The 19,347-nt window shown below is 42.5% G+C and overlaps 1 protein-coding gene across 1 annotated transcript in view; it reads right to left on the bottom strand.

Annotated features, from left to right (window-relative positions):
* Nucleotides 1–19,347, bottom strand: part of cacna1g (calcium channel, voltage-dependent, T type, alpha 1G subunit) — a 304,885-nt gene that overhangs the window by 22,120 nt on the left and 263,418 nt on the right. The window contains 3 exon segments of the mRNA XM_030755883.1: nucleotides 1,349–1,482; nucleotides 3,222–3,331; nucleotides 7,167–7,318. Of these exon segments, the coding sequence (XP_030611743.1) occupies nucleotides 1,349–1,482; nucleotides 3,222–3,331; nucleotides 7,167–7,318 (396 nt within the window).

The raw sequence follows: 19,347 nt of genomic DNA on the forward strand, positions 1-19,347 counted from the left end.
TGTCTTACGTACATTTAAACATTAATTTAAAGGAATATTCGATTATAAGCCATCAGATTCTCCCGTGTCTTAATGGTAGAGTTGTGATATTGATGGGTAAGTGAATCCAGAAAGATACTCTGGGTATGATGAACCTGCTTCATAGTACAAGGCCCAGAAAAAGACAAAATAAATGCATAATGAACGAGGCGACACACGAGGGAAAACACACAGACGGGGGAACAAGATGCAGGTGAAAGAAATTAACAAACAATCAGAGAATCAGGAGGAGAGACAAATCTAACACAAGACACAAAAGAGAGCAAACCTTTAAAAAGAGACATGAATACTAACACAAGGGAACAAAGAGGGACCACAGAACTGAGACAGAGGGAGAAACAATGGGGACACTATGAACAATAACAATAAAAGACATGAATTTGAACAGAAGATACCACAAATACTAAAATATCGTCACTAGAATAACTACAAAGTAAACACAGTGGCCAAAGACTTAAAGAAAATGGGATTTTTTTTTTTAAATCTAAGGCAATCAGCTGCCCTGACTCTTCTGGGTTTACAGCATCTCACTGATGATGCTGCTCAGAAAACCCACCGCCTTTGAAAGGGGAACAAAGTGAATACAGTGTTGACAATGTGCGAGCCCAATCTGGCTAAATCAAATTTGTACTGATTATGAGCGGCATGCTTATGCCAGATAGAAAGCCTGGACCCATCAAATACACGCAGACAAGTGCAAAAAATGTATTTGGGTGGCTGTGTGACAATAATTAATCACAACTTCCACGATACCTATTCAGCACACATTCAGTGTTTGGACAAAACAGATGGGCTCCCATTCTGCTGATCTTATCTCCTCTTTCTCCGAGCTTCCTTCCTCTTTTTTCCCTCCCCTCCAGCCCCCTCTTATCTTTTATTACCTACTACCTATCCATCAGCCCCACCTCTTTTCTTTATCATGTCTTTCATCCTCCTTTTGCTCTGCTTCATCCTCTTTAGTCTCTTGCAGTTAAATCCACTTACTGCCATAGCGTGTTCTGGCGTCCTCACACCTTAAGCTAGCTTTCCTCACCCTGTGTTTTTCTCTCCCTTTGCTTCTTCTCAGTTTGTCAGCTGACTGCGTTTCTCGGTGCCATCTGGTCGACTCACAGTCGGCCCGAACCCTGCTGAGATCTGCTGTGCAAAAAGGGGAGTCCCGGGGACGAGTTTTTTTACATCATCTTCAAAGTGCAGCACCTTAAAAGAGTTTGCTGTGCACAGGTGCCTCACACTGTGTAAAGGTTGGGGTGGGGTGAATGGCTTAGTGGTGAAAGGGACAAGGGGGGGAGTGCGGGGTGGGGGGTCATACCTCGTGCAATCCTCAGCACTCTCATGATGCGGATGATAGTGGGGTTGATGGGCAGGGAAGCATTGACCTCAATTTCCTCCAAAGTGATGCCCATGATGGACAGCAGCACAATGGCCAGATCCAGCTGGTTCCACCTACACACAAGCACACACACACACATCATTACCTAACACCAACTAAGGTCAGCTGCTTTCACTGAAAACTCAGATAAATGTGATTGGCTGCAAAAATGCACTTAAACAAATCCTCCCAGTGTGAGTCATTTCCTTCAGCGCAGAGTGTGAACTCCAGTCAGACGAACTGGACTTCAGTCAGAACTGAGGCACAAATCTAATGACTTTAAGTCAGTTTTGAGTTGCAGTCTTGTTGCTTGGACTAAAAAGTACCCTCAGTCTTCAGAAACAGCCCAAAGCAGTAAAACTCCCAGGAGGGGAAAAAGCTTTTTTTTTTTTTCTCTAAACCTTATCTGGAGGTAAAGTTAACATGAATTTAGTATCATGTTTCAGCAGCATTATGGATTCGATCTACTCATTTAATACTTGGTAAGGAAGCTGTACTAGCTATACTTAGAAGTGGTCTCTTACTGAGAGACCACTGATTACTCAAAGCACCTTAGACTCCAAGTCACACCTAACCATTCAGCACTATTTCTATCTCATATTCACAGACAGTTTAGAATCACCAGTTAACCCAACATGCATGTTTGTGGCCTGTGGGAGAAAGTCAGAGCGCCAGGAAGAAACACACAGGGGGAACATTCAAACTCCGCACAGAAAGGCCCCAGCCAGGAACCAGGAACCTTGTTGCAAAAGTGCGAGCCACTCCACCACCATGCAGCCCAATAAAAAGCAGAATCCTGGGTGTTGTATCCACGAATCCTGATACAACACCTGGATACATCCTTTTGAAGTGACACTCAAAGGATTCTGTATCATGCATCACTTCAGTGTTCCAAACTTGAGCCAAAGCTTTCGTCATGCACACTTAAAGTAGAACTTGTGCGATCAGTTAAGTGTTATGAGGCAATTTTTAAAAGAAAAAAAGCAGCAATAAAATTGTTTCTGTTAGGCATATAAAGAAAGTCATGGTCCACAAAATGCTGACAAGACTTAATTTTGAAGTTGCTGTTCAATAAAGTTTGGAACAAAGTGAATGTGAAAAACCTGAAGGGAGGGGTGGGTGGTCGCAGTAACCTCGTTATTTCATCCTTTCTAATCCGTGTGAAGCTTTGTCTCACTAACTACATCGACTGTATTAATCAATCAACTTGAAGTTCTGCATTTTCAAATTAGCTCTGAGGTTTCTGGCTAAGTGCTGCTGCTGCATGTGTACCTGTGTGTGAAAATAAAGGGATAACGGTCTGCTCTGGCAAAGGCATCAGACATCGCGGACTCCTAGGTGGTCAGCTCTGGTCCAAAAACACGACGTCTCCACTGAGCTGTGTGTGCTAGTGTGTGTGTTTGTTTATATGCTGTGTGTGCCAGCGTGCATCAGTGCCGTTGAGATTGTGTTTGTGTATTATTGTGTGGTTTTCAGCAGGAAGCCAGGGATTTCAAAGCTATGAAATCATCTGAGGCAGTTGTGTTTTATTGGTGTTTAACAAGGCTGTTTGTAATCATACAGGCCTCACTGAGAACCAGTCACTGGAGCACATTAGAAAAAGCTCATTTCACTTTTTCAGATTTGCCACATGATTGAGAAGTTAGAGACAAGTCCCTTCAACCACTCATCTTTTAAAATCTCACATCCACCCAAATGTCAAAACCCTAAAACGGGAGGCAAATATTTATTCAGGATCTCTGGTTGATCTGTGTCAGTTTGGGAAAGGTCAGCGTGCCGCTTCAGGGAGCTCGGAGCACATTTATATACTGACTTGTCCTTGAAGAAGCGTCGGAAGCCGAAGGCAACCAGCTTGAAGACAGACTCCAGGACGAAAATGAGAGTGAAGATGTAGTTACAGATCTTCAGTGCTTCGTCCAGCTCCTGAGAGAGAAATGATAAAATGTTACAGATTCATAAAGTGCAAATGTATCCATTTTAACAAGTCTGTAAACCCGGCATTAAAATTTCTCTGTTCCGCCACATTGTGAACTGTGGTTTTCATTATTTATTAAAATGTGCTGAAACGGCAGTGGAAACCAATGAAATGATCTCACCTCGTTGCTATCTTTTTCATATTTTAATGGGAAAACACTGATTTAAACTAAATGGCTTGTTATGCTGGTTATTTCTGCAGCTTAAATAAACCACTTTGGTGCTGCACAAAATACCAAAGAGTCCATATTGCAAACTGTGTCCTTTCTTCAGAATTAGCCTGTACATGAATAGATCACATCTCCCTCGCTGTCTATGAAAAGCCCATTAGAATCAAAGTGCCCATTTTTGCTGGAGGGAGAATTCACATTTCCCATCTGCATGTAAAAACTGACCTTTAGCAGAGAGTTGTAGAGAGAACTGGTGATCAGCAGGGACTGGACTCAAGTCTCACTGGTGGCAACGCATCAACTAACAGTTGGCACCAGTGTGCGATAAATCTCTCTATCCCAAGATCTATTTTTTTCTACTTAACAGTCTATTCTACTTTAAGGGCAATCAAAGAAACTTTATTGATCCCCTCAGGAAAATGTATTTTGTTACATTTATTGTAATCTTTTGTAATTGTGCCGTTGGACACGACCGCAACGGATTTTAAATCAAACAATAAAGATGCGACCTTATGGTTTTATTCAAGAGGCGCAATAAAAACATTAACTGTTCAGGAATTACAGCCATTCTGATATAACGTCCCTCATTTCCAGAAGCTGTAAAAGTAACTGGACTAACTGGAATTATTTTAAATATAAGGGCTTTCTTTAACACTTAGATGAAAATCCGTTTCAGTCACAGAGAGTAAAACCTTGTATTCGACTCCTAGTAGCGTCGCATCATCAATAAATGAGTGACCCAGTTCCTCTGGCAGCCATAAAGACTGCCTCCACAATGTTTGACAGACAGACGGTTTCTCTCCTCCTCCATCATTTTCTCTTCCCATCATTACAGTACAAGTTAATCTTAGTTTCATGTGTCCAAGTTCCTTTCCTTCAGAGCTGCGCAGCCTCTTTTAGATGCTTTATGATAAAAGTCTAATTGTGGCCTTTTTGTTCCTGAGTGTAACCAGTGATTTGCACCTTGTTGTAAACTCTCTGCATTTCCATTCATGAAGGCGTCTCTTGTTGTTGTGAGGTTGTTTTTCTGAACCATGGGAAGAACTCTTGCTGAGCCGTCCATCATATTCATCCTTTTTAAAAATGGACCAGTTTGGTGATTTGGCCACTCCTGAAGTTTCTGATGTCTCTCTGATATGTTAATTTAGTTTTTTTAGCCTCCCTCACTTGCATCGGCATTTCTTTGGACCTCATATTGAGAGTTCCAGTGAACGGCTGCCAAATGCAAGTTCAACACTTGGAATCAACTCCAGATCTTAATTTGAAATAAAATGGGCCTCGGCTGCCCGTGAAACTGCTTTTCACTGAATTACATCTGCGCATCTGAAAATGGGGGACTGTGTGTAAAAATGGCTCTAATTCCTCAACAGTTTCTGCAACACTTTTATTAAATCCCTTGAATTAAAGCTGAAAGCCCGCACCTTGGTACACCGCCACAGTGGATTTTCAGTCAGAGGCAACATTATAAGCATTATATTGTGACACTGTCCAAATACTTAGACTTTTTTCTGATATCCTTACCATGATGTTCAGATCCAGCTACTTCCTGCTCTACATCTGCCTTATTACCTACTTATCTACCCTATCACTCCTGTGCTTTTTGCATGGATCTCAGATGTTCTTTGCTGTAACTTGAGCCACTACTTCCCTCAGTCACCGTTTTTTATGCAGCCACCTTCAGGTCTCAGTTCTGAGTGTGTCCAAACTTTTGACTGGTACTGTATATTTCAAAAATGAGCGCTGGGAAAATCCCAGTTGCAACGGCTGCCTGATGGTGATTAAAATATGGGCTATAAATCCTAAATATCCATACCAGACCTCAGTGATTCTCAGGATACATATAATTACCTTTTATTTAACGGACTGGATTTGGGGTAACCCTGGTTACCTGAACTCTCTAAAGTTTGCAGCATTATTTAAAGTCCTTTAATATGATTTTTTTTCTATTTTACTGACGGTCCAATAATCCTTTATTTATTGTTTTGACCTCCCTCTACAGTTCACCTCAGCCTTTCTAGCCAGGCTTTTTACAGTTCTTATCTAACTTTCATTTGTTTTCCCTGATGACTTTATCCCTTTCTCAGCCTCGTTCAAAGAACTGTTGAGGCTGTTTTTATTTTCATTAGTATTTTATTATTGCTGGAAAAGCTTGTACACCTGACACTGTCTCCTAAAGTATCCGAAGCTATAAACCTTATGTTCCTGGAAGATTAAACTAGAATTCCAAAAACAGTTTTAGACGCCACTGACCTGAAGAATGAAGTCTTTAACAGCCAACGTGCCTCGCCAATATTCAACTTATATCATTTTTATGGCAGCAAAATTTGAAAGAATTAACTGACTTTAGTGTGGCTGAAATGCTTTTGAAACATTCATATAAACTCTTTTTCTACGCCTAAATGCTTTTAACCTAACACTGACACACTCACACTCACAGCGTTTAGTATCCTGTCTAACAATATTTCAACATGCAGACCACAGAAGCTGGAGATCGAACCACGGACCAATTGGTAGATGACCTCCTCTTGATCATAGGGCGAGAGGCAGGGTACACCTGGACAGGTCGCCCACCTGTCGCAGGGCTAATACAGAGAGACAGACAAACATTCACACCTGTGGCCAATTTAGAATCACCAATTAACCTAACCCCACTAACTGCATGTCTTTGGACTGTGGGAGGAAACCCACACAAACACGGGGAGAACATGCAAACTCCACACAGAAAGACCTCGTCAAGGTGGATTCAAACCTCGGACCTTCTTGCTGTGAGACAGCTGTGCTAACCACCACTGCACAACCACCATTACCAGCCTGAACTGTTGATACAAGGCAGGATGGATCCACACTTTCACAGCATTTATGCCAAATTCTGACCCTGCAATCCACAGTTATTAGCTGAGAGGAGTGGCCCGGTGTGGTTTTCTGCTGCTGTAGCCCATCTGCATCAAGGTTCGACATGTTCGACCTGAGGTCTGTTCAGAGATGCTCTTCTGCATACCTTGGTTGTAACGAGTGGGTATTTGAATTACTTTTGCCTTCCTATCAGCTCAAAGCAGTCTGGCCATTCTTCTCTGACCTCTGGCATCAACAAGGTAACAGCTGACGCTCACTGGATGTTTTCTCTTTTTAGGACCATCTTCTCTAAACCCCAGGCACCAGCAGTTTCTGAAATACTCAGATCAGACACCAACAACCACGCCACGTTCAGTGTCACTTAGATCACCTTTGTTGCCCATCCTGGGGCACAGTTTGAATATTAGCTGGTCATCGTGACCATGTCTATATTCTTAGATGCATTCAGCTGCTGCCTTGTGATGAACTGTTTACATATTTGTGTTAACAAGCTTTTCAACAGGTGTACCTAATAAAATGACCAGTGAGTGTATATTTCATCACTATTTTCATTTTTATTTCTGGTTTACTTATGAGTAGACCCAGTACTGGCTCAGTAGGCTTTGCTTACGTGCAGGCACACAGGCTGTGCGATGATGGCTTAGCTTTTATTTAGCCGGGTGAACAGAAGTAGAAAACTGAAACCAGATCTTTTTTCCCCAAAGAGTACGCCAGCAGACTGGCTGCTATTTCCACCACCATCCTTTTCCCAGAAATCTGACCTTAGGCTGCTGATAGTGCTCCATCGACATGGTGATGACGTTGAGCCCAATTACGATGGTGATGAACAGGTCCAGGTAGTGGCTGGTGCACATCTTGTGGATGAGAAGGCGGGTGGGGGAGTAATCCGAGTAGTAGGGTTTACTCTGAGCTTCTGTTGGAAGTGGGAAATGGTTGGGGGTGGGGGGAAGGCAGGGGTAAGGGGGAGTAGGAAGAGGAGGAGGAGGAGGAGGAGGAAGTGGTGTTCAGAAAGTGAGATAGGAGGTATTATACTAGGACAACATACAGTAGAGCTGCTGTGTTGAGGACTAGTCGACAAAGCCTGTGAAAAAAGTGGTTAGTGGGACATCAGTGCATTAAAATCACTCACAATGGTCGACTCCCATTAAGAATATGAGACTATGGGAAGAGATGCAAAAAAGAGAAGGCCAATCAGATAATGAAGAGAGAGAGAAAGAGCGACTACAGCCAAGCACTCCTGTGGTCTGGAGTCACCATTAATCAAATCAAACCCCCTCCCCTCTGATCTAATTTTCTTTTCTTTCTTTTTCCTTTTTTTAATAACTCTCCCCTGAGCGAGCACGACGAGAGACAAACAGCAAACCTCAACATGTGTTTGAGAGCGACTTCAGGGGAGCTGTCAGGATATTCCAGTATGGAGACGAAGCCCTCTCTCCCTCTGTCATCATGTGACTCAACCTCTCCTCATCTCTTTCATTCCCCTCCTCTCAGGAGAAGAACGCAGCACATTAGAGAAGTTTTCCGTACTCATCCATCACTTTATTCCTCACCCCTTCCCTTTGTCCAGAGACGATGGATAGATGGATGGATAGGCTGGGAATTAGGATGAGGAAGAGAAAGGAGACTTGCTCCATCTATCACCCTAACACTCCATCAGTGAAGGAGAGGCTCTAGGTCACACGCGTATGGGGGGGGGGGAAATCACTCACATACATGTTCAAAAATCAAAAATCCTTTGGGTGCTGTGAGCGCTCCCTGTCTGCCCAATTAGCTGTGACTGCAGCTGTGCTGAGCTGAGACTATTCCCAGTGTGTGTGTGTGTGTGTCCAGATCCTGGTGTGTGCCGAGAGGGTTCCTTATCAAATCAGAGGAGTTCCACTTATAGAGAACAGGCAGTAAAATCAGCATAGAATAAACATACTACTGTATGCTGTATTATATTTGAGCTGTGGTATATCTGCACAATAAGTTCAAATTTGTATTTATGGCAGTCGAAATCAAAAACCATTCATGGCTGCCCTGCAGAAACCTCGTTAACACTAGAGAGAACCCTGATGATCTCCACATTCAACTTTAAACCAAAATTATCGTGTGTTCAAGTACTGCATGGAAAGCAGTACTAACTAACTATAAACAAAGACAGAAATCCAATTAAAACACGTCAATAATTTCAGAATTAAAATGACACATTCAAATACTGCTCTCATCAAAATTAACTGCAGGCACAAACACATAAATCAAAGGCCGGATCAAACGTGTTCAAGTGGATGAACTCACCTCTGCTATAATTATGTATAGCATACCTTACATTTTCACTATACAACAAAGGGAACGGGTGAGCAATCTACTGAGGGCTGTCAGACACGTCAATCTGATGTAACGGCTTCTTTATAGCAGCAGAAATACTGTATATATTAATTAATTAGGGTTTAAAAAATGGATTCAGTGTTAAGTTAGTGAAGAATGATTTGATCTCCTGTCATATGAACTGCTGAAAGGCTTCTGATGTAAGAGTTTTGTGTAGAAGATTCTTCATTTCATTGACAGCACACTAAACAAAGACTAACAACATTGCAGCAGCTGGAATTAGAGACCGACTCTGATGTTTCTGCTAAAAATAGAAGCTTAGAATAGTGCAATGATGTGATATGTCTCAGTTATTATGTGAGATTAAATTTATCATTAAGTCGACTTAGATTAACAGCAAACTGACTGACTACCAAATCTGTTTTGCAGTTCATTTACACTTTTTTTTCTTTACTGCTGGACAGTCCCCTTGCTTTTATTTTGAAAGGCCAGTTGCTGCTAACCAGTTAACTCATTTCCTTCCCATCTAGTGGTTCCCTATGGCCAGGCTGGTATGTCTTATAAGAAGTCCTCAACGTCATTCAGCTGTTTCAACTTCAGCTCCGCTGTCTTGGAGTGGATCAGGAGACAATGGGATGGGAAAGAGGCAGCTGATTATTCTTTGTTTTTTTATTGAAACAAATCTTATGATGAAATATTTACCAATAAAGCATGGATGCACGACTTTTCTGCATGTGCAAGCATGCCAAAAATGGTCCTCCAGGGGACTTACAGAGAGGGGTGGCTGTTCAGTCATGCCTGAGGAGATGACTTTGAATTGGACAAATTGAAATAAGTTCAAGGTTTTTGATTTTTAGGGGTTTCTTCCTGAAACTTTGTGCTCATGCCTCGTAAGATCAATCAGACATATGAGCACAGAACATTAAGAAATCAGGCCTGCCTGTGATATAAACCTGCTTTGTTGTCTGTGCTGCTGTTGAGGTAAATCATGCAGAGTTGAGGTTTAACAGGGGTCTGAACTCTGCCGAGTGTATTGAAGCGAATTTATTCTATATTTGTGCCTGCTGGTGATTATTGATATTGTCAGCAGGAGCAATGAACCTGAATATCAGCGGTGGAGGGAGAGCCACGGGGCAGCCAGTGGTGGAGTTGGACTGCTGTGGATTACCTACAGACATGTGCGTGCCAGACGGTGAAAACGATGTGGCTTCTGGTGTGAGTGGTCTGGCTTTTCAAATTAATGTGCTAACACAAGCTGACACATTCTGTCACCTGCTTTGTTTTTCAGCAGGACACAACCTGGAATTATCTCCGCACCAACGTTCCCTCATCTTGACAGCTGCTTTTTTCCCCCCCCTTAATAAACCACACTATGCTTTTGGATGTTTCACCATATGGGCGCTGAATGGATGGTGATAAAGCAGGTGTAAAATGTCTGGGACACACGCTTTTGAAACGGGGCAGTTAGGTACGGCCCTCGTGGGATGCAACAGCTCAGTTCATTCACTGGGAGTTCACATTTACAAGCTCCTCCATCATCTTTGGGTGAGCAAATATTTTTACTCTGCTCTACTTACTGTCTGCAGGTGCAGGGCGAGCGAAGCCAGACACACACACACACACACAGGAGCAGTAATTTTGCTTTTACCTCCTCTTACATCCCCCTCATTCATTTAGATATTCTGCATAACATGGTGTTTTTCATCCTACTGTCCTATTTACTTTCCTGTGGAGTAAAACATTCAAATATAGGGCCAAGGAAAAAAAAGTTTACTACACCAGAGCTAAAGTTACTCAGCAAGCTTGGGTCACTTTCCTCTCCCTGAAAAAGTCATCCTTGCCCTTAATATTATGGCTGTGGCAGCGAGGGCGAGACCCAACAAGGGGATAAGGGAGAAGGAAGTGAGAGGCATAAACCTTTTGGCTAAAGCTCAGCTAGTCTCTAGAGGAGCAGAGCGAATCAAGTGAGAGAGGAGAAGGTGAAAGTTTAGGGAGCCAAATTACACTGGCTGCCCCCGACCCCCCCTGCTCTCGCTCCCACTGCTCTTTTCGCCTCCGCGGAGAAAAGAAAGCTTCTACTAATGAGGAATAGAGCTCGCACAGCTCCTGCTTTCAATCAAAGCTGGCAATGGATTTTTTTCCCTCTATGCCAGCAAGCTACCAAAATATTCAGGGGAATGAAAAATTATTTAGTCTCAGCTCCCACTTTCCCTCCCTCTGTCCCCACTTCACCCTTTTCTTGCACGTCCTTCACTGATGTGCCAGGTGGAGCCTCCTCTCTAAGCTTTGAAAAGGAATGAGGATGAGCGCAAATGCATAGAGGGGCCATGACCGAGCTGTCTGTGAAGGTCACGTCTGCTCTCTGCATCTCCATCCTCACTTGTGACACCACTTTTGTGTAACAGTGTAACAGACCGGCCAGGGCAAAGGGACAGGGACTTAGAACTGTTCTCCCTCTAAGGTGAAAAGGCACCCTAAAAATGCTGGGGTTCATACCGGGGCCAAACAAAACAGACCTAACCAATTATTTAAGCTTCATCTGCTGTTACTTTTACAGTTAATGTCCACCGGGTCTGGCTGTTGAGCTGCGTCCCCGTCTTACCCACACAGACGATCTGCTGCTGTTTGAAGCTACGGATGCACGCTGGCTTCATTCATCTATCTTTGTTTGTAGTTTTGTGCTAATTTTTGTCATTTTTTTAGTCTGAGTGTTTTCTGTCTCATCAAGTAATCTCAGACTGACTCCACTGTCTTGAGCTCATAGGATCAACCTGGGATCAAGCTGTTTTAGCTTCCTTATGCACTCATAATGACCTAATTATTTGAAACTTTGGGCATGTTTAATATGAGCATCCACCAAGTATATGTGCAAAAAACAGAAGCGATCTCCTTTACACCAACAGTACATGTGTGTTACTTACATTTCATTTTAGGGAAAGATGATACTTTTGAGTTTATGAATTTTTTTCATTGGCAAAATAGCTTTGAAGTCAACCAGTAATTAAAGTACCACCACAAAGCATTTGTTAACCCACCTAAAAGAGCTGTATATATTTATACAGGAAATGACATCAAATTAACCCTAAACAATCTTAGAAAAGAGGCTGGACAGATGCTGCGATCCTGAAATTTTACCTGTGCACTGTACACATCACAAGAGCTCAACCGGGATGCAGTGCAGCCACACCCTGTGGACATTTGGCTTTAGGTGGACTTAATGACTTTAAGTGCTATAAGGACATCTAAAACCCCTGCTGAACATTTGCCCGAGGGTCTGTCAGACAAGAGAAAAAAGTAACTCTTAGAATAAACAGGACATAAACTATTCCCTGTCCAAAAGCAACTCCAAGACCAACTTTTCCTCCTGGTTACTCACCTTCCCTTCAAGAACACCTACACTCACTCTCACCATCACCTTTGGGGGTGACGGCACTAAAAGATGAGGACTTTGGCTCGGGAGTTGCTTTTGGACGTGGCCACACTCAAAAACATAAATGCATACATTTTCGAGTTGGTCTTGTTTTGGGAAATACAGACAAAAGAAGGGTCCTTGGTTGTTGGACTGATGAGTAAAAACACCACAGCACAGCACTATGTGTGACTGTGACCGTGTAGGTGTGGGCAGGTTGGGTTTGACAGGATATGTGACGTGTGGTTCTGGAACACGGAGCGCCTACAGCTGCCCGGAACCTGGTGAGCATGTGAAGGTGTCCCGAGTAAGTTGTGAAGTGGAAAGGATGCCGTGTTGACTACTCTTATGAAAAGGAGGCCTGACAATGAATCTCAAAACAACACGAGGCACCGCTCTGGCTTTGATTCATTGGCACAATGGCTGCTGGATCTCTTCTCAATGTATCTGAAGGCTCTGTCAGTCATTTGCAGTTGACTGGGACAAGAAGTGTGGATTGATATGGATGGAGGTCAAGGATGAGATGTGGGGGATTAAAGTGGACTTAAAGTTTGGAATGTGAATGGCTGTGAAGGGAAGAGCAGGACACAGGACGTAAAAGCAGCAACGATGCATTTTTAAAGGTTGTTGATCTGGATGGAAATAAGTAACACGCTTCTGCAGCAGGTGTTTGGGTGGATGCGGCGGCTGCTTTTATGCCCCTGTCCTTCGTGGTGAATGGTTCAGTAGTAAACCTTGAGACTCAGCGTCTGCCGGAAAAAAATATGTCAGCCTTCATTGTCAAGGACTGGATGCCAAGTTTTGATATCCAGCAAACACTGAGTCTAAAAAAAATATTGTCAACATAAATAGTTACAGTCAAAAAAAGATTTAAGTGGAATTCCTGAATGCTCTGCTGTCCTGCTTAGAACATCAAAGAGACAGGAAGCGACAAAGAAAGTGGAGAGAAGAGATGGAATCTGCATCAAATTTGGGAACAGCAAAAAAAAAAGGAACAGCAGAGCAAACTGAAAAGTCCGGAGGAAAAACATGACATCATTCAAAATGACAGAGCATGGTAACACCCACTCATGCCAGCACTCTGTAACGCACCCACACTAACACACATTGTGCTGGTTCACATAGTAGACCGACACACCTTTCTGAGTCATACTTGAGCAGGATGGACCAATTGAAATGGAGGACTGAATGGTGAATGCAGGCAATTGGACAGAGTGAGTGGAAGGCGGAGTAACAGGGAGAACAGATACAGAATGATGGGAAGCTTTTTAACAGCAAAATGAGTGTTTTAACCTTTCTTTCTTTTACCTGCATTCGTGTTTATGTTGAGAGCAACAATTCCCGCTGTACACGCAACAGGAAGACCTCGAGAAGTCATTGATTTTAATGTCTTCACTCTTCCTTGGGCGAAGGCTGGATTTGGAATTTTTTTTCTTTGTCTACACTTTCATGCAATATTTCCAGTTAAAAACATTCAGCTATAAACCACAAGAAAGGCATCTCCATAATACATCCTCAAGACTTTCAAGGGCTAAAGACTGAAACGCCTCCCACGTGAAATCTACTTCCAACAACAAACAGAAAAAGGCCCGCATAAAACATATCAACGACAACACAATGCACATCACTGAGACTATTATTGCGGTCCTGATTGCATGACTAAAAATCTATTTGGTGCTAAAAAAAAACTGCTGTTGGGCTTCACTAATGAGGCACCCGATATGGCTGTGACAGTTGCCAGAAGGACGTGTTATCAGAACAAGCACCTCATTGTAGCTTAAAGCTATGAGTGCCAAAGCCGCAGGACAGGAAGCGCTTGGCAACAGTGGGAAGGAAAAACTCCCCTTTTGACAGGAAGAAACCTCCAGCAGAAACAGGCTCAGGGAGGGGGGGTCATCTGTTGTGACCGGTTGGGGGTGAGGGGAAGAAGATGGGACAAAAACACACAAAAGCAAAGGAGAGGATACTTCCTAAATATAACACCCATATATGGATGGATGCAATATGGACAGCAAAGTTATTTTTTACAGTGAGCTGATCAATTCGCAGTGTTTCGGAGTCTTAGTCACATGTCTACACAGAGATTGGTCTGTAATGATAATTGCAGAGAGCACAAAAAGCCTCTGTATGTCTTGGAAACATCACTTTCATGTATTTTGCATTTATTTTCACCTCCCTTCTAGAATCAGATCTACAGAGGTGGGAAGTAACGAAGTACAAATACTTCGTTACTGTACTTAAGTAGATTTTTCAGGTATCTGTACTTTACTTAAGTATTTATTTTTCTGACTACTTTTTACTTTTACTCCCTACATTTTTACACAAGTATCTGTACTTTCTACTTCTTACATTTTCAAACAGACTAGTTACTTTTTAACACGTCAGAGAGAAGTTTGCATTTCCGGTCAGTGCGCCGTCAAACATCAAACGATCTGAGCCTAAACGGAGGAATAATAACACATAAGAGACAATCGTACTGGCGTATCCTCCATCATCGGGGCTTATCTCGTACAAAGGGATTAAATACGCAAAGCCATATAATTAATGTATCATTTATAGCGCTATAATCAGGGGTTACAGCGGGCCGGACCGAGTCCGTAAGTTGCGCTGCGGCACATAAACAGCTTAGCTAGCGCTACTGAAGAGGAGCGAGCACGAAGGGAGTAACGTGTGGCAGGTAAATGCAACGTTTCTAAATGCTCAACAAATATCAGCAAACACACAAAGTGTGTGCAGTTTGTTACACAGTGTGTCTGCTAGCTAAAAGAAGAGCTGCTGTATTTCAGGGAGAGCAAAGAGAGAGAAGTTCACTCAGAGATGGAGAAAGAGGACAGGAGAGGAAGAAGAGAGGTTAGATTTAAAGGTAAGGACTGGAAAATAAACTGAAGTATGCTGACGTTGTGTAATTCAAAGATTCTATGAAAATACTGCAGTTTAGGTTAGCTTGTTGTACTGTATTTACAGTAAAGCTTTGTGTTGGTGCACAGAGACTGTGTTCATGGTCAGAGTTACAGGTTACATCAGTGCAGCAGAGATGAGTTTGAATCAAAGCTGCTGATGCTGAGATTCATTCACTGAATCCAACATTTCTACAGCCTGTATGCTGTCAGTGTAGGGGATGGAGATCAGCTCAGATAGCTGTGAAATACTGGGTTACATCTTTGTGAGTTCACTTCATCCACACAGAGCAGTAAACCTCAGAGCAGCAGCAGCAGGTCAGCTGATCACAGCCTGCACACCAACATCATTTACTGCAGCTACAACAGAAAGCTGTGATTCTCCCCATGCAGAGACACTACAGCTGATCTTAGGGTTCCTCCAGCTTCTGAATCCCACTGTAACCCCTGAGTATCCTCATGTTGGTGTTTAGGTGGAGGCACAGTCACCCTCTACTATGGAGGACACAGAGAACAGAGCTGTGTTTAAATTCCCTTTCACAGTTTGTGTCCTACATAACAGATTCAAGCTGAGTGCATTCATTAGGATTAAAATTTAGATTGGAATAACGTTTGTATTCTCATGTAATATTATTTTATATTATTACAATAATATATAATGAGGTTCGGTTAGTTTTACACAAAAATAGCAGGTAGAAACATCCTCCAAAGAACTACTTTTACTTTCTTACTTTGAGTACATTTCAGAGCCTGTACTTTTTTACTTTTACTTAAGTAGAGAAGTTGAACCAGTACTTCGACTTTTACTAAAGTATTTTTTAACATAAGTACTTGTACTTCTACTTAAGTACAGAATGTCAGTACTTTTGCCACCTCTGCAGATCTATGATAACATCCTGAAATGTCTGTGAAAGGACGGCTATTAATGTGAGTCAGACAGATCTGACGTCATTCAGATGTTCTTCTCATCTCAGATCATCTGCCTCATCTCTACATCCACCCTTCATCCTTCTGTTGTCCGTCTGTTGTCTTGGATGGTTGACCCCAGGTATTCAAACTTATCTACCTCCACTACCTGTACTCCTTGTATCTTCACCTTCCACCCATCTCCCTCTCATTCACACACATATTCTGTCTTGCTTCTACTGACTTTCATTCCTCTTCTATTTAGTGTATGCCTCCACCTCTCCAGGCTCTCTTCCACTTGCTCTCTGCTCTCACTATAGATCACCATGTCATCTGCAAACATCATAGTCCACAGAGACTCCTGCCTGACCTCATCAGTCAACCTGTCACCACCTGACATCACCATCATAAACAAGAAGGGGCTCAGAGCTGATCCCTGATGTAATCCCACCCCCACCTTGAACCATCTGTCACTCCAACCACACACCTCCCGACTGCCACGCTGTCCTCCTACACCCCCACATACTCTGCTACTCCTGACCTCCTTATACTGTCCCACAGTTCCTCTTATGGCACCCTAGCATATGCTTTCTTTAGACCCATGTGTCAGGTGTTCCTGAATTTAATTGTAGATTTGAAGAAACCTTTTGTTGCCACAGGTGGTGGAGCCAGCTTCCTTTGTTTGACTTTAATAAAATACAGCATCCTGAAAACTGCTGTTACTTTGTTTAGTAGATTAGTCGTTCCATCATTAGCTCTGCTCATTCTTGACATGCTAATCTATGCTGCCTTTGGTAGAATGCATTGATCTGTCGGTGTCAGTGCTCATAAATTTGTGCAATGTCAGTACCTCACCTGCAGGACTTCCCGCTTACATCAGCATTTGCCTCACTTAGTAAATCAGGAAAGGTTTAAATTCTTTTAGCACCAATTAGCCCCTCGCTACACAGAAGTGGAAAAACTATTGTGTCTATATATATATATATATTAGAGGCGGTCCAACAAATTGCATTGTTTGACCCAGCTTAATGTAATGTCCAGCCTGATTTAATCACACATGCAGATTGTGATACAGCTTTTGGCATTTAGACTGAATGTTTCTTCTTGGATACACCAAGATGCAGCTTTTAGTTACGGCCCTCTGCATAAATAACTCTGCCCAGGAGAAATAAGAATAAAAAAAAAAAGTCTGCCTCATGTCTCTTTCATCACTACATTCAGTGCAGCAGGGCAGCACTACAATATGAGGCCGTCTGCCCACTCTGCTCCATGCTGCTCTCTTTTTGACATTTCTGCAGATGAAATATTCATGGAGAAAGTTTCCAACATGAAACATTCATAGTGAGTGTTGTTTTTTCCCCCCTCCCACAAATTACTTACAGCTTATTATCCAACCTATGTAATTACTGCGTGTTCTGTCACAACAGTTGAAGCATTTATAAAAGTTAAAACACTGCTTTCTGTGGAAATTAATGAACTTCATTAGTCACTTGATTACTTGTGATTTTTTTTCAGGGACAACAAGAATCCATCAGCTTCTGCTGCCATTTTTCACTGCATATAATTCATCCCTCATTCGCAGCGCCACAAGTGCAGATGAATGAATATATGTAATGTTCCAAAAAGGCAAATTAGCTCCATTCACTGCTTCCTGAATGAGGTAACGTCAAACCATCACAGGATGTTTTATTATTACAATTTAGGATACTGATCTAAGTTTCCCCACCATTAAAAAAACCCTTTGGACACCCCCACTGGCACATCCCCAAGCAGTTGGAGTAACATAGCATCCAGTTGCTGCTAATCCCCAAAAAGTCATGAAAGATTCATTGCACTTAACAGTTCACTTAACATTGCTACACACACCTTGTGGCATCAAACTTTTACACCCCAGTGCTGAATCTTTGGGATTTCTTGCCAACATATGTCATTGTCTCTCATATCCCTTTGCCTCCTGAGATTTTTTTTTTGGCTCTCTTCCTTCTCCAATCACCCACCTCTCTTCTTCACCCCCTCCCTAAAGTGCTGCTGTTATTAATTACATTTCTGCAGCAGCGGAATAGAAGAAAGAAAGAAAGAGGGGCAATGTGAAACTTCTGTTAGATTCATCTCTGTTAGCTCTGACCCAGATACAGCTAGGGATTGGCACCAGCTGGCTTGTGTGGCTCCTTGTGTATTTGTGTGTGCGCCAAGCTAATAGATGAAGAACACTATTCATGGAATTTCAAGCTGCTTTGAATACCCACGCTAATGTTTTCGGATGTCACTCTATGTGTTTTTGGTGCCAGCGTAACCGACGTGAAAGGGGGGGGTGGTCCTTTTATCCTTGTCGTCTTGTTGACTGCCGGACGCGCGTTGACAACAAAGATTAGTACCACAACACAAGCAATGACTTTGTTTATCCACTTTAAGGTGGTGAAGATTTATGGCTCTACATGAAGAATACAACACTCGTATTGTCCACATCGACCGCTTGCACAGTTATCCGCAGCGCTGTAGGCTCGTTTTTTTCAAATAGAGAAACCATCATTTATGTGGGGAAAAATAAAGCCCTGTTCTAGTTTTTCCTTCAGTCTGAAACTGAGTGACCTCAGATACAGAGACTTACACTGTGGGATGCTTTTTGACTTTTAAAGATATTTTGTGGCCTTTTTTTTAGATGATGTACAATGAAGAGAGACAAAGAAGACATGCAGGAAAGGGTCATGGGTCAGAGGCGCCCCCGGGCCACCTGCACCAAAGCCATGTTGTCACCTGCTCACCCGCTGAGCCACCTCGGTGCCCACACTTCGGGATGCTTACATATATTTGGTGTTAGGATGTTTTAAAAAAATTGGAAAACATTGGGAGCCTGAAAGTAAAAAGCAAATCTGAGCTGCATAAAAACAAATGGAGGACTGGAGTATTCTAACTACATTAAATGCTAACACAAGCAGCTTTTTTATAACTGATTACAATTTTTGACTTGAATTTATACAAAAAAAAAAGAATTAAACATGGAATATATTCATTTATATGGAGAAATAGGAGACTATTTAACCAATGTAAAAGTACTGGGCCACCAGCATAGCCAGCGAAGCTCCCAGTGCGCAGACTTTGTGCTGATGTTAATGCCAGAGGGAGTTTGGAACTCTGCGGTTATTGAGTCAGCAGATTGTTGCCGACTTTTACACACTTGGCGACAACACTCTGTAACCTCAGGTGGTTTGCCACTTTTTCAGTGTATTGCTGTGTTTCCTAAACAGCTCCACTTTGCAATAATGCCATCTACAGCTGATTGTGGAATATTTAGCAGAGAAGAAATATCATGAACTGAGTTGGTGAAACAGTGGTATCCTATTACAGTACCATGCTTGAATTCAGCGAGCTCTTTAGAGCGACCCTGCTTTCACAAATGTTTGTAAAGGCAAACTGTGCGTCCAC

The sequence above is a fragment of the Archocentrus centrarchus genome, chromosome 19 (genome assembly GCF_007364275.1).
Source record: "Archocentrus centrarchus isolate MPI-CPG fArcCen1 chromosome 19, fArcCen1, whole genome shotgun sequence".
Taxonomy (NCBI): Eukaryota; Metazoa; Chordata; class Actinopteri; order Cichliformes; family Cichlidae; genus Archocentrus; species Archocentrus centrarchus.